This window comes from Amblyraja radiata, chromosome 32 (assembly GCF_010909765.2).
Source record: "Amblyraja radiata isolate CabotCenter1 chromosome 32, sAmbRad1.1.pri, whole genome shotgun sequence".
Taxonomy (NCBI): Eukaryota; Metazoa; Chordata; class Chondrichthyes; order Rajiformes; family Rajidae; genus Amblyraja; species Amblyraja radiata.
Window position 1 is genome coordinate 939735 of NC_045987.1, and position 13087 is coordinate 952821.

Here is a 13087-nt window from a genome sequence, read left to right on the forward strand (position 1 = left end):
TCTGGCTCTTATAAGCACAAATGTGTGGAAACAAAATATTGATCAAAACATTTTTGAATGTTGATTGCCCAAATGGCAGAGTAGACCTGATGGGCCTAATGCCAAATTCTGCTCCTATCCCTTATGAAATTACAACTTTAAAACTTTCACTTAATTGGTTCTTTAAAGTGATTTTTTTTGCTGGATATGATTATCTCTTATCATAGGGTGTGAGCATCACCATGTATCTATGAAAAGTGCGGTGAACTACAGCTGATGCCATGTCTACAAGTAAGCCATCCACCTGACTATTAGATGATTCCAGTTGATGCTTTGTTGCCATGGGGAAACTGCAAAGTAAGCAGAAACGCAACATATCACGATACAGGTACAATGAGAGTTCAGAGACTACTGAGCTTAAACAGCAATGAACAAATCTGTCATCACTCTGCAGTTACAAGCCGTTTGCTTTCTACTAGAATTGTTGTATTTTTTTCCAGGATTGATGGGCTTGCAGGCCACAGTTCCTCCACACAAAGTGTGCAACAATACAGCCCGGCACATAACGATGCCGTGACATCGATAACCTCCCTCACATCTGAACAATGCGTGTCTGGTGGAAAGGACAAGGTGAGACTTTTATCTTCCGAGAGGGAAGAATTGGAGAGAAAGAGTTTTAGCATCACCATTTTACACCATTGTGCACCAATGTTGTGATAGATTTGTGGTATTACATCAGACTGTGGGAAATATGTCATTATGCTCGAAAGAGAACAGAGGATCTATGAGGACGTTGCCGGGACTCGAGGGCCTGAGCTCCAGGGAGAGGATGAGCAGGCTATGACTTTATTTCTTGGAGTGCAGGAAGCTAAGGGGTGATCTTATAAAACGTATATAAAACGTCACCCATTTCTTCTCTGTCCCACTGAGTTAGGGTTTTTGTGTCTATCTTTCAGCTTATTTAATGTTTTACATGTGTTTTCCACAGCATCACTGTTATGGCAGCTGCATTGTACATGTGCAAGTATTTGCAGATATTTAAGTACTAATTTAGTTCCATGGTGGAGTCACTGGAGATGTTCTCACCTTTCTGTTTTATAGACAGTGGTCATATATAACTGGAAGTCTGGTGGTGTACAGCAGAAATTCCTGGGGCATGAACGTGATGTCACCAAGGTAAGAATAATGTATTGGCAGTGTTCTAACTAATCTTGATGCACAAGCAGAGAACTGAAGGTCTGCCACAAACTATTATCTCAGGCTAGGTTTTAATGTCCAGGATTTAACTTGCACATTGGTAATAGATTGGTGCAGAGGTTTCATTATGTATTTTGTTCTGATGTATGGTTCTCAAAATGATGTAGAACCAAGGAACTGCAAATGCTGGTTTACCAAGGAAAGACACCAAATCAGCGGATCAGGCAGCATCAGAACATGAATAGATGGGATCCATCCTCACCTGCGCCTGAGTGAGAGGAGGGGGTGAAATAGCAGTTTAGTTTAGAGATACACGACTCTTTGGTCCACTGAGTCCATGCCGACCAGCGATCATCGTGCATTTTGCCAACTTCTAAACATTTTTCCCAATTTTCATTTCCATTTACTATTTTGCACCATGAACTGAAAAAAAATTCCCAGTGTCATCTTGTAGCGGATAATTGTGACTAAGTTATTTAATTGCCTCTGATCTCCTGGTCTGAGCTCCTGTCAGCGGTGAAATGATTCTCAATCTAAACTTATAAATGGAATTAACTTATAAAACAGTGCTCTTCACTTTCGCATAGTCAGTTTAGTTTAGAGATACAACGTGGAAACAGGCCCTCCGGCCAACTGAGTCTGCACCGACCAGCGATCCTTGCACATTAACACTACTCTACACACACTACAAACTCTGTACAGACAAACATAGATATCAACGTTAAGATGTGAGCACCTGGCCTGAGGGAATTGTATTACAGTGGTGTGGAGTTGCAGAGATGAAGATGATAGGTGAGAATGTGGTCAGGTCCAATCTAATGCATGTGGCTTGTCTTTGCATTTGCACCTGTATACGGTGTACGTGAAACAGCCACATAGTGTGATATTCTCTAAGGTGTCTGGGGCTATTTCCAGCTATTCACTGGGGGATTAAGGGGAAGAGTGGTTGGTGAATGGGTGGTTGTTTGAAACCCATTCCTGCATTGAAATGATGACCTACATGTGGATATTTTTCAAATCGTTTCATTTCAGGTAACGTGCATCTTTCAATCAAATAGAATCTTCAGTGCTTCACGTGATAAAACTGCCCTGATGTGGGACGTGAAGGGTAAAGCTGGACCATTGCAGGAGTTTACTGGCCATGAACTGGGAGTGACAGGCCTAGCTGTGAGCCCAGGTTTGGATACTGGAAGCTATCACTCTCTGTAACACCTTAGAACTTATATTCTGTTGTGAGGGTAGTTGCTATAATATATTTAACTAGGGCAGAGTGAAATCATGCATTTGGTATAAAGAGAGAAAGGGTCACAAAGGAATCGAACTGGGATTGAATGCAAAAACTAGGAGGTTTTGCCTTAGTATGACCATATCTGGAGCACTGCATACTGTGTAGGAAGGAACTGCACATTCTGGTTTAAACCGAAGATAGACACAAAGAGCTGGAGTAACTCAGTAGGTCAGGCAGCATCTCTGGAGAAAATAAATTGGTGATGTTTTGGATCAAGTTGCAGAATGGACAACATGCATTGAAAGAGGCAGGAAGAGAAGAATACCATTTATTTCTGTGAGCTATCTCATGTATATATAATTACTATTATTAATAAATAATGTTGTTAACAGATGTTTTATCTCTTCCTGACTGTTCTGCAGCCATAACTGAAAAGGCATTGAACCTTCTTTGTGGCAATACGTGATTTATGCTGCAGAATTATTTTTTTTGTGTGTCACAGTTTTGTTTTATTTCCTTTTCCAGGTGACTTCCAATTGTGTACGGGCTCCCGGGATAACTCGTTGCGTATCTGGGATGTACAAACTGGAATCTGTCTACAAAAATCTTCCATTTCCAGGAATCTGGTACGACTGATGAACAACTATTGATGGGGTTTTTCCCCCCAGTGTATATGATTGTAATGTTGAGAACCTACAAGCTGTCTCATGTTTCCGATGACCTGTCTAATAAATGTGGAAGGTGTACAGATTAGAGGACATGGGTTTAATCAAGAACCAGATGACATGGTTTAAGGTGAAGGGGAAAAGATTTAATAGGAATCTGAGGGGTAACTTTTTCACACAAAGGATGGTGGGTGTATGGAACGAACTGCCAGAGGAGGTAGTTGAGACAGGGACTATCGCAGTGTTTAAGAAACAATTACACAGGTACATGGATAGGACAGGTTTGGAGGGATATGGGGCAAATGCAGGCAGGTGGGACTAGTGTAGATGGGGCATGTTGGTCGGTGTGGGCAAGTTGGGCCGAAGGACCTGTTTACACTCTGTCACATGGCACCTGAGAGCAGCTGTGTTCTCCCTAAATTTCTGCCACTGCTAGGCCTTTCCTCCATCTACAGTACACGTCAGAAGCATGTGTAATTAATAGTCTTCACATGCAAAAGGCACCGCAACATTCAAGACAAAGCAGCCCATCAACAGGAGGCACTCGTATTCACCCTCTCCACCATCAGTGCACAGTGGCTGTGCTATGCACCATTACTAAGATGCACTGCAGTGATTTGCCCAGGTACTACCACCACACCTGTCCAACCTGCAACCTCTATTGACTACCTGCAGCTTCCCCTCAAAGTCGTGTGACATCCTGATTTGGAAAAGTAATGTTGGTCCTTAATCATTGATGGGGTCAAAATGTTGGAACTCCCTGCTGAACAACAGAAATCCTGAGGTTATGAAAGGTGCAACATTTTATTTTTATGTTTCCAACTTTGTTATGACAATTATTATTTTTCTTTGCTCTACATAACTGTTTATTAACGTGCAAAGGGCTTGAAGTTGCTGTGCACCAGTAAGGGTGAGCTAGGTATAAGTTGCAGGGAGCTAGCGACAAGTGATGTGCCTTCCCAACACAAGCTTCTGTTTAGCTTAAGAGCAATGCACAAAGAAAGTCACCAGCTGATATGAAGGGGGAACCAGGGGTTGGGATCAGCAATGATTTTAGTTATGGGAGAGGAACCATGAGGACAAGTATAATTGTCACCTGGTAAAGATCCCAGAACAGCTTGACAAAGGTAAGACCTAGACTTACCAATGATGAACATCTCCAGACAACATGGTCTAAATTCTCCCTCAATGGCCCAATGCAAGAAGATTCATGTGTGATCGGAGCAGAATTAGGCCATTCGGCCCATCAAGTCTACTCTGCCATTCAATCATGGCTGATCCATCTTTCCGTCTCAACCCCATTCTCCTGCCTTCTCCCCATAATCTTTGATGCCAATCAGTCACCATGTGTACGACTGCCACAGTCACAAGACCTATTACTGTTTGATTATATGGCAGCATTGATTAATTGATGTGGCTTTTATAGGTGACACATATCTGCTGGATCCCCACAGAATCACTGGTCATTCAGACTTCAGAGGATAAGATGATCAGGTAGGTAAACCATGGTCCACTTCAACCAGTATGAACCAATATTCAGTAAGAATCATTAATCAAGTGGGCACGATGGTGCAGCCTTACAGCGCTTTCAGTGACAGAGACCCGGGTTCAATCCTGTCTGTACGAAGTTTGTACATTCTCCCCGTGACCACGTGGGTTTTCTCTGAAATCTTCTATCAGTTCCCTCCCACACTCCAGATTCACTGAACACTTGCGCTCACTCCGCCTGGACCTACTTGATCTCCTGGTTGCCGAACACTTTAATTCCCCTTCCCATTCCCACACAGACTTTTCTGACCTGGGCCTCCTCCATTGTCAGTGAGGCCCAGCACAAATTGGAGGAACAGCACCTCATATTTCGCTTGGGCAGCTTTCACCCCAGCGGTACGATGTTGATTTCTCTAACTTCAAGTAACCCTTGTCCCTCCCCCACTCAAGTCGTACTGGCTTCAGAGTTGTCTTGTTGAGTCTCATTGTCTGTAACCTGTTCTCACCTAGACCACAGCTAACAGTGGCCTGTTTCCTTTATCATTGTTACTTATTTGTATATCTTTCATTCATTTGTTCAGTATCTCTCTACATCACCGTCTATATCTCTCGTTTCCCTTTCCCCTGACTCTCAATCTGAAGAAGGGTCTCGACCCGAAACGTCACCTATTCCTTTTCTCCAGAAATGCTGCCTGACCCGCTGAGTTACTCCAGCTTTGTGTGTCTATCTTTGGAATCAGTCAACATCTCTCCGCTAAGCAGTTTGGGCATGATAGCAGTTACATAGATCCTGTTCGGTTGAGCATAGCAGCTCACCCAGCACAAACTGTCTATGATCCACTGCAAAGAGAAGAGACTGGTTCACCGGCTGATATCTTTCAGTACATTTGCATCTTCTGTCTTTGAATACACATATGCCAATGTCCTGAATTTATCAGCATTTACAGATTAAATGTCGTCGGTTTGCTGTGGAGCTGCTAGCATTTGTCAGCAAGAATCAGCCTCAGGTTTAGTTTGTGTGCTATGTTCTTATAATTTTAGTAGTCACGTTAGTTTAGCCTCGACTACTGTTGGTTCTGCTTCCCAGCTATTTTGGGGTATTGTTCCTGTTTCAGATATATAACTAACTTTGTATTTTTGATTTAATCACGGTGAAATGCATGATTGTCCTTTGTCAATACATTTGCTTAATATTTCAAAAATGTTATTACGCAACCATTTTTGAAAAAATATGCAAATAATGCCACAAACTAGAAGTATTTAGGAAACTGAGTTTCCTGCTCATTTCTGTCGCTGAGAGCACAGTTTGATGTTGATATACAGAATAGGGAATTAGGATTTGACTGTAAAAAAAATAAATAATAAGGAACTGAAATAATCTAAAAGATATATATTTGTTAAACTACAATTATTAACCAGTGCTATCTGTACTCCTGTTATTTGTGTTCTGCTTGCAGGATCTGGGATGTTCGTGAGCTCCAGGTGACCCATACCTTCCCCATGAAGCAGTACATACAGACACACTGTGACACCAGTCCTGATGGGCGATATTGCATCACCTGTAGCAACGGTTTTGAAGGCGAGGGATGTGAGGCCACAGTATGTCATCACCATTTTAGCCCAGATTAAAAAATGTATCTATCACTTTAAGTTTTAATTTTTTTTTAGTTTTAGAGATAAAGCACAGAAACAGACCCTTCGGCCCACCGAGTCCGCACCGACCAGAGATCCCCGCACATTTACACTAGCCTCCACACACTAGGGACAATTAACACATACACCAAGCCAATTAACCTACTAACCTGTTCGTCTTTCGAGTGTGGGAGGCAACCGAAGATCTGGGAGAAACCCACGCGGTCACGGGGAGAACGTACAAACTCCTTACAGGCAGCACCCGTAGTCAGAATCGAACCTGGGTCTCTGGCGCTGTGAGGCAGCAACTCTACCGCTGCGCCACCGTGCCGCCCATTTAGACTTTGTCCTGCCCCCACCTCACTTCCAGCTTTCTCCCCCCCCCCCCCTCCCCCTGCAATCACTGAAAACCCGAAACACTGCCTCCAGAGATGATCTCCAGAGATGCTGCCTGACCCACTGAATTACTCCAGCACTTTGTCTTTTTTGTAAACCGGCATCTGCAGTTCCTCATTTCAACATTTCATTACTTTAGTGATTTAATCTCAGCTCTCTCTGCACCTCTGCCACATTTGTAAATATAATCCAATCAGTATGTGACCTCTCTCCTTTTTCCACCAACAATGCACCCCCATCATAATTATCTGTACTGTAATCCATTACATTTGCCAATAACAAGTTTATTAGTGTTGTGTTTTGGTGCTTTCTTCCTTTCATAATCACCCCTATCTCCACCCCAGTTTGATTTAATTCTCAAATTCTGAAATAATATTTTATAATATAAGAGTAAAATAAATCGAAGTAAGAGTAGGCCATTTACCTCTCATCCTTATTCAGCAATTCTATAAGATCACGTCCAATCTTTTTCTCAGCACTACTTTGTAATAACTTTTGATTCCCTTAATATCTCAAAGATCCGCAATTTCCTTAATGGTCAATCCCTTATAGCAGGACTGTGTCTCTGTTCTAAACACCCCAGCAAGGGGGTATATAAGGGAGGGGGGGGGGAGAGGGAGAGGGAGGAGGAGGTAGGGGGGGACCTTCTGTCCCCACCCTCCCTGCCAGAAACTCTTCATTTTACCTACAAAACAGATTGTAACCAAGTTATCAATTACCTGATAGTACAAGAAGTGTTTTGGATTAAAAAAAAAGATGATTAAGCTGCTAGATGATATCCAACAAGTCACTACAGTACAAGACTCACTAGTATCCGCGACAACATCGAGTCCAGTTGATTACTATTATGATCACTAATTACTCAGCTTCCCTCTCTCTTACAGCTATGGGATTTAAGGCAGGCAAAACTTAAGGTGTGCGAATATAAGGGACATCTTCAGAGTACTGCAGCTTGCATCTTTCTCCCAAGTGGGACTTCTTCATTCCCTTTGGTTGCAACCTCTGCACATGACTGTACTGTGAGGATCTGGAATCGCGACACTGCAGGTATTGTCCTTGTGCTGAATGCTACACTTGGAGTTATTTGAATCTAGTTTTAGTCTACCTCGGTTGCACAGCAACCTAAAATCTGGAGTCCATGCAATCTGGGATTCTTCACTAAAGTTTGAGAGATGACCACTCAAATGATAAAGGAATTGATAGGACTTGGTGGGCCGAAGGGCCTGTTCCCACGCTGTATCTCTAAACTAAACTAAACTAAATTGGAAAAGAGTGAAAGTTTGGGTGAAGTTGATGGGAGGGATGGATAGGACAAAGGACATTTTTGTGTCAGGGTTAATGGGGACAATTAGTTGTGATTACATGTCTGTGTGTTATGCGTGACTCAGAGCAGGGCCATGGGAAATGGCCAGCAGGGCAAATGGAGAGTATGAGGGGGGGACCTCCTTGAAACTTACTGAATAATGAAAGGCTTGGATAGAGTGGATGTGGAGAGGATGTTTCCACTAGTGGGAGAGTCTAGGACGAGGTTAAAGCCTCAGTATTAAACGATGTTCCTTTTGGAAGGAGATGAGGAGGAATTTCTTCAATCAGAGCTGGTGAATCTGTGGAATTCTTTGTCACAGAAAGGTGTGGAGGCCAAGTCAATGAATATTTTTAACACCGAGATAGATGGATTCTTGATTAGTATGGGTGTCAGGGGTTATGGGGAGAAGGCATGAGAATGGGATTAGGAGGGAGAGATAGATCAGCCATGATTGAATGGCGGATCAGCCTTGATGGGCCGAATGGCATAATTCTGCTATTATTTATGACCCTATGAGAGAGAAGAACTGAGCTAATATCATAGATTGATGACTAAGAGCATATCTGGCTTGTTCTGATATTGATAGAATGTGAATCACACAGTTCTTGAGTAACTCAGCGGGTCAGGCTGCATCTCTGGAGGATATGGACAGGTGACATTTCAGTTGGGCCCTTTCTTCAGACTGATTGTAATAGGGGGGTAGAAAGCTCAGAAACTGATGGGGCGGGACAAAGCCTGGCAAGTGATAGGAGGGAACTGCAGATACTGGTTTAAACCCAAAATGAACACAAAGGGTCTCGAACCGAAACGTCACCCATTCCTTCTCTCCAGAGATGCTGCCTGTCCCGCTGAGTTACTCCTGCATTTTGTATCTAACCTGGCAAGTGGCAGGTGGACACGGGTGAGACGGGTTTGATTTGCAGATGGGTGTACAAAGATTAGATATGAAGAGCAGACAAAAAGGAGACACAGAGACAGAAGGGTGTCAAATATGGAGGGAAAAGGAATGAAAGAGGAGTGGAATGTAAAATGTAGAAATGTAAATGTTAAAAATCGCACTGACATAATTTGTTGAAGAAAGTGCCCGGTTGAATTTCCAAAATGTTGATATTCAGCCCAAAAACAAACGTAATCATACCTCACCCTGGAAAAATGGAGCACTAATTGAAGCAACTCTGCCTGACTGAATTCCTAGGCTGGTCTATTTTAGTCAATTGATGATTAATATTGACCAGAACACTACCCTGTTCTTCTTTGAAACAATGCATTACTTTTTTTTAATTCTCCAACCTAGAGAGCAGTTGGCGTATCAGCTTATTGTCTTATCCAAAAGGTGGCACTGTTAAAACATTCAAAAGACTAGTCGCTAGTCATCAGAGGCATTGTCTCTGTTTTTCCATTTATCTGGAACATTTAATTTACTTTGGGATACCTGAAATCCTAGAAGATGTTCACTTTAAATACAAGCTGCTTGCCTTTATAACTGAGCTTGGATATGTCTCAGACGCTACCCGTGCATGCATCTTCATATGTGTTTCCAAAGATGCAGCCTGATAACAGTGGATCAATGAAGGAGATCCTGGTCACCAACTCTATTACTGAGAGTTTCACCTCCTTTACCAGTGCCCCACTGTCAGATTTCTTATCTTTCTATGCCGGGCGCTGCTAGGTTTAATTTACACTAGTCTGCTCTCAGCATATTTTGGTCAGAGATGAGTCGTACATCGTGGAAACTGGCCAATCGGCCCAACGTACCCATCCTGACCCAGACTCTCCATCTATGCTAGTCCCACCTGCCCTTGTTTGGCCCATATCCCGCTAAGCCTTTTGTATCCGTGCATCAGTGTGGAATATGAAGCTCTGTTCCTCCAGTTTGCATGTGGCCTCACCATGGCAATGGAGAAATCACAGGACAGAAAGGGTGGTCTGGACTCCCAATATTACTCCCCACAGTTGCTTTTCCCAGGGGCACAGACATGATTAGCAATCGTCCAGAGAGTGTGGGAAGCCCGAACACTTGGAAAATAAACATTCATTTTGTAAGAGAGGAAACTTTATTTTTAAAAAGCTTGCAGTGAAGATTACATTGATTCCAACATAGAAACATAGAGAATAGGTTCAGCTGGAGGCCATTTGGCCATTCGAGCCAGCACCGCCATTTAATATGATCATGGCTGATCATTCAAAATCAGTGCCCCGTTCCTGCTTTCTCCCCATAATCATTTGATATCGTTAGCCACAAGAGCTAAATCTAACCCTGATGTTAGTAAAGAGGGTGAGAGGATGGTAGTCAGGTACATTGACTGAGTGTTTTGTGTCTTCACTGTAGTGTGTGTTGGCTCGCTCTGCCTGGATGGGGCCGGCACTCTGACATCGTTGGTCTCTAGTGATGCTGCTAGCCTCCTGTGTGGCAGCTTTAACACAGGAATTCACTGTCTCCGGCTGACCCATTGGAACGGCTGCAGCCTGAGAGAGGTGGCCAGGTTCTGAGCAAGGCAGGGATGCATCTTCCTCGCCGAGGAGCTGAGGCTGGTTTGTGGGAGGCCCTCAGCAGAATGGACAGCAGTGGATCGATCACAAGTGGAGACCGGAGCCGACACTTCAACACTGAAGATAGACACAAAAATCTGGAGTAACTCAGTGTGACAAGCAGCATCTCTGGAGATAAAGAATGGGTGTTGTTTCAGGTCGAGACCCTTCTTCAGAGTTCTTCTCCAACATTCTGTGTCTATCAGTGTAAACCAGCATCTGCAGTTCTTTCCTACACACTTCAACATATAGGAGAGCAGCAATGGAAGATGCTAAGGAACGGCGGGCTCTGTTAACAAAGCTTCCTCTCATGAGTTATCTCCATATGCGACAAGGATCCTCAGAATGTGCATTGTATAGGTCAGAATACTTTAATTTATTGTGTAGAATTAAATCATGAATGCATTGTTGTAAATACCTATTGTTTAACCATTGAGCACCATAACCAATGGCCTGGAGCCACCTCTGTGTCCATTCCTGTTCTCTGATCTTTACCGTCAGTTGCAGCGTTATTGGCAGTGGTGATAGGAGTATGGAGAATAGTTTTCATGTTCTAGAAACAGAATCAGGCCATTCGGCCCATCAAGTCTACTCTGCCATTTAATCATGGCTGATCTATCTTTCCCTCTCAACCCCATTCTCCTGCCTTCTCCCCGTAACCCCTGACACCCGGAGCAATAGATAAGATAAGGCTGAACCAAAAGACGTCATGAAGAAGGACAAAGGATGGTAAAATGAACCTTATTTGGGCCAATTATAATAATTTGGCAAATTATTTTATTATTGCAAACTCCCAATGTGTAGTGAGGCAATGCCATGTTTGCACAGTGTTGACTTCTTTAGCACTGTCATGGTATTGATATATGTAGCACATTATGGCAGCTTGTATCAGGATCTAGCTCACTTGCTTGGAATAGCTTTCACAAGTTTCCTCCACTAATAGTTTTAGTTAAGGAGAGTAAGATGAGAAATTAGAACTATGCATGAAGATAGGCACACAATGCTGGAGTAACTCTACTGGACAGGCAGCTGGTTGAGAAGAAGGGTCTCAACCTGAAACATCACCCATTCCTTCTCTCCAGAGATGCTGCCTGTCCCGTAGTTACTCCAGCATTTTGTGACTATCTTCAGTTCCTTCCTACACATTAGAACTATGCAAACCTTTCTGCTGAGAGGCAGTAGACTTATTGAAACAAACAGCCGACCTTCTGGGCTCCAATGGGCCCATCATTCTATCTTGTCTCATGTACGTATTTGCTGCAGATTAGTGAAGAGATGCCACCAAAACAGGAATCTGCAACATGATGTGAAGAATATCTCTTTGTGTACCACTTGTATGGGATCTATCTACTGATCTACTGTGTATGATAGTGTATAATGTCTTTATGTGAGATGTAGTTCGCTTGTTGGGTTACAATTCTGGTATTTCATTGTAGTACATGTTTTACCAAAGTAAATTGTCTTTCCTGTAACACTGACAAATGTTGAAAGCAACATTTAAAGAACATAGAAACAGAAGATAAAAATATCATCCTGTATCATAGTTATTTAAATATTTAATTTGTACAAAAGTCACAGCCAAATTGGGTTTTGGATGATTAAATGAGTGCTAACATTTTCTCTCAGTGTGGCTCGTTTCCCCCAGTGTCCGGCTTGGCGCCAGTGACGCGGGGTCGTGGCCGGAGCGAGCGGACAATCGCTTCGCACCAGCTTTCCTTCCCGCGCTGAAGTTTGACGGGGTTTCGCGCAGACGGACAGCGGTCGCCGCCAATCGGACGGACTGTCCCCCCCCCCCCCCCCTTGCCCAACGCCGTGGCCGGAGCGAGGTCCAATGGTCATCGAGGGGGGCGGGACATGGCGGTGTCTATAAAAGGCGGCGCTGCTGTCCAGTGTCCGCCAGCGAGTGGCCGGAGAGAGACCTCGACGCGCGCCTTCAAGACACAGTCCATCGCTCTGGTCATCCCACTGGTCAGCGGCCGGACCGGGTCTGCGTTCCGGACACGACCAAGGGTCAAGGTCAAAGACATCGCCCCTGGGATGGAGGGAGGGAGGGTGTGGAGGGAGGGAGGGAGGGGGGTGAGCGCGGGGAGTCTCTTTCTTGTGTCATTCTGCTCCAAGTCCCCGCAAGTCCACACCTGGCGCTGGAGAAGCTGTTGAGGAACAACTTGGTCAGGGTGGGACTTCTTGTGGCCCTGGATCTCCTCCAGAGGTGTGATGGGCAAAGCATGAAACATCTGCCGACTGATGTGGTCGCCAGCTGTTTGTGAGGAACTTTCCCTGTAGACTTGCAGGAAAATGCCACTGGGGCAGACGATGAGTCCGAGTTTGACAAATGTCAACCCCAAGAGGGATTGAATGTCAGGAACCCGAGAGCCGTTCTTGACAAAACATCGGATATGAAGCCACATCGGTGGGACCGCACTGGAATTTCTTACTCCAGCCAACAAAGGCCCTTTTAAGAGCCACTAGAAAGAGCTACAACCTCTTCCCCACCCCGCGCTCTGTCTCGTCTGTATTTGAGATTTCATCGTCAACATTCCCCAGTACAACTGGCAGCGACCTGTTGCTTGGGAGAATCCACGGCGTTTAAGAAATTTGTCAAACTCGTCCAGTTCTGACTCGGGTCGAGACCCTTCTTCAGACCTTCGACCCGAAACGTCACCTATT

At 44.1% G+C, this 13087-nt stretch overlaps 1 protein-coding gene across 4 annotated transcripts in view; it reads left to right on the forward strand.

Annotated features, from left to right (window-relative positions):
• Positions 1-13087, forward strand: part of wdr31 (WD repeat domain 31) — a 36908-nt gene that overhangs the window by 3707 nt on the left and 20114 nt on the right. For 2 of the 4 annotated variants that reach the window (XM_033049325.1, XM_033049324.1), the window contains exons 2-10: positions 207-367; positions 480-609; positions 1081-1155; positions 2209-2353; positions 2930-3030; positions 4496-4563; positions 6015-6156; positions 7470-7632; positions 10221-12040. In XM_033049325.1, coding sequence (XP_032905216.1) covers positions 321-367; positions 480-609; positions 1081-1155; positions 2209-2353; positions 2930-3030; positions 4496-4563; positions 6015-6156; positions 7470-7632; positions 10221-10381 — 1032 coding nt within the window. In that variant the 5' untranslated portion in view covers positions 207-320 and the 3' untranslated portion in view covers positions 10382-12040. Of the gene's footprint in view, positions 1-206; positions 368-479; positions 610-1080; positions 1156-2208; positions 2354-2929; positions 3031-4495; positions 4564-6014; positions 6157-7469; positions 8087-10220; positions 12041-13087 lie in introns of those variants that run through there. The other 2 variants (XR_004416684.1, XM_033049326.1) reach the window with 2 other exon arrangements.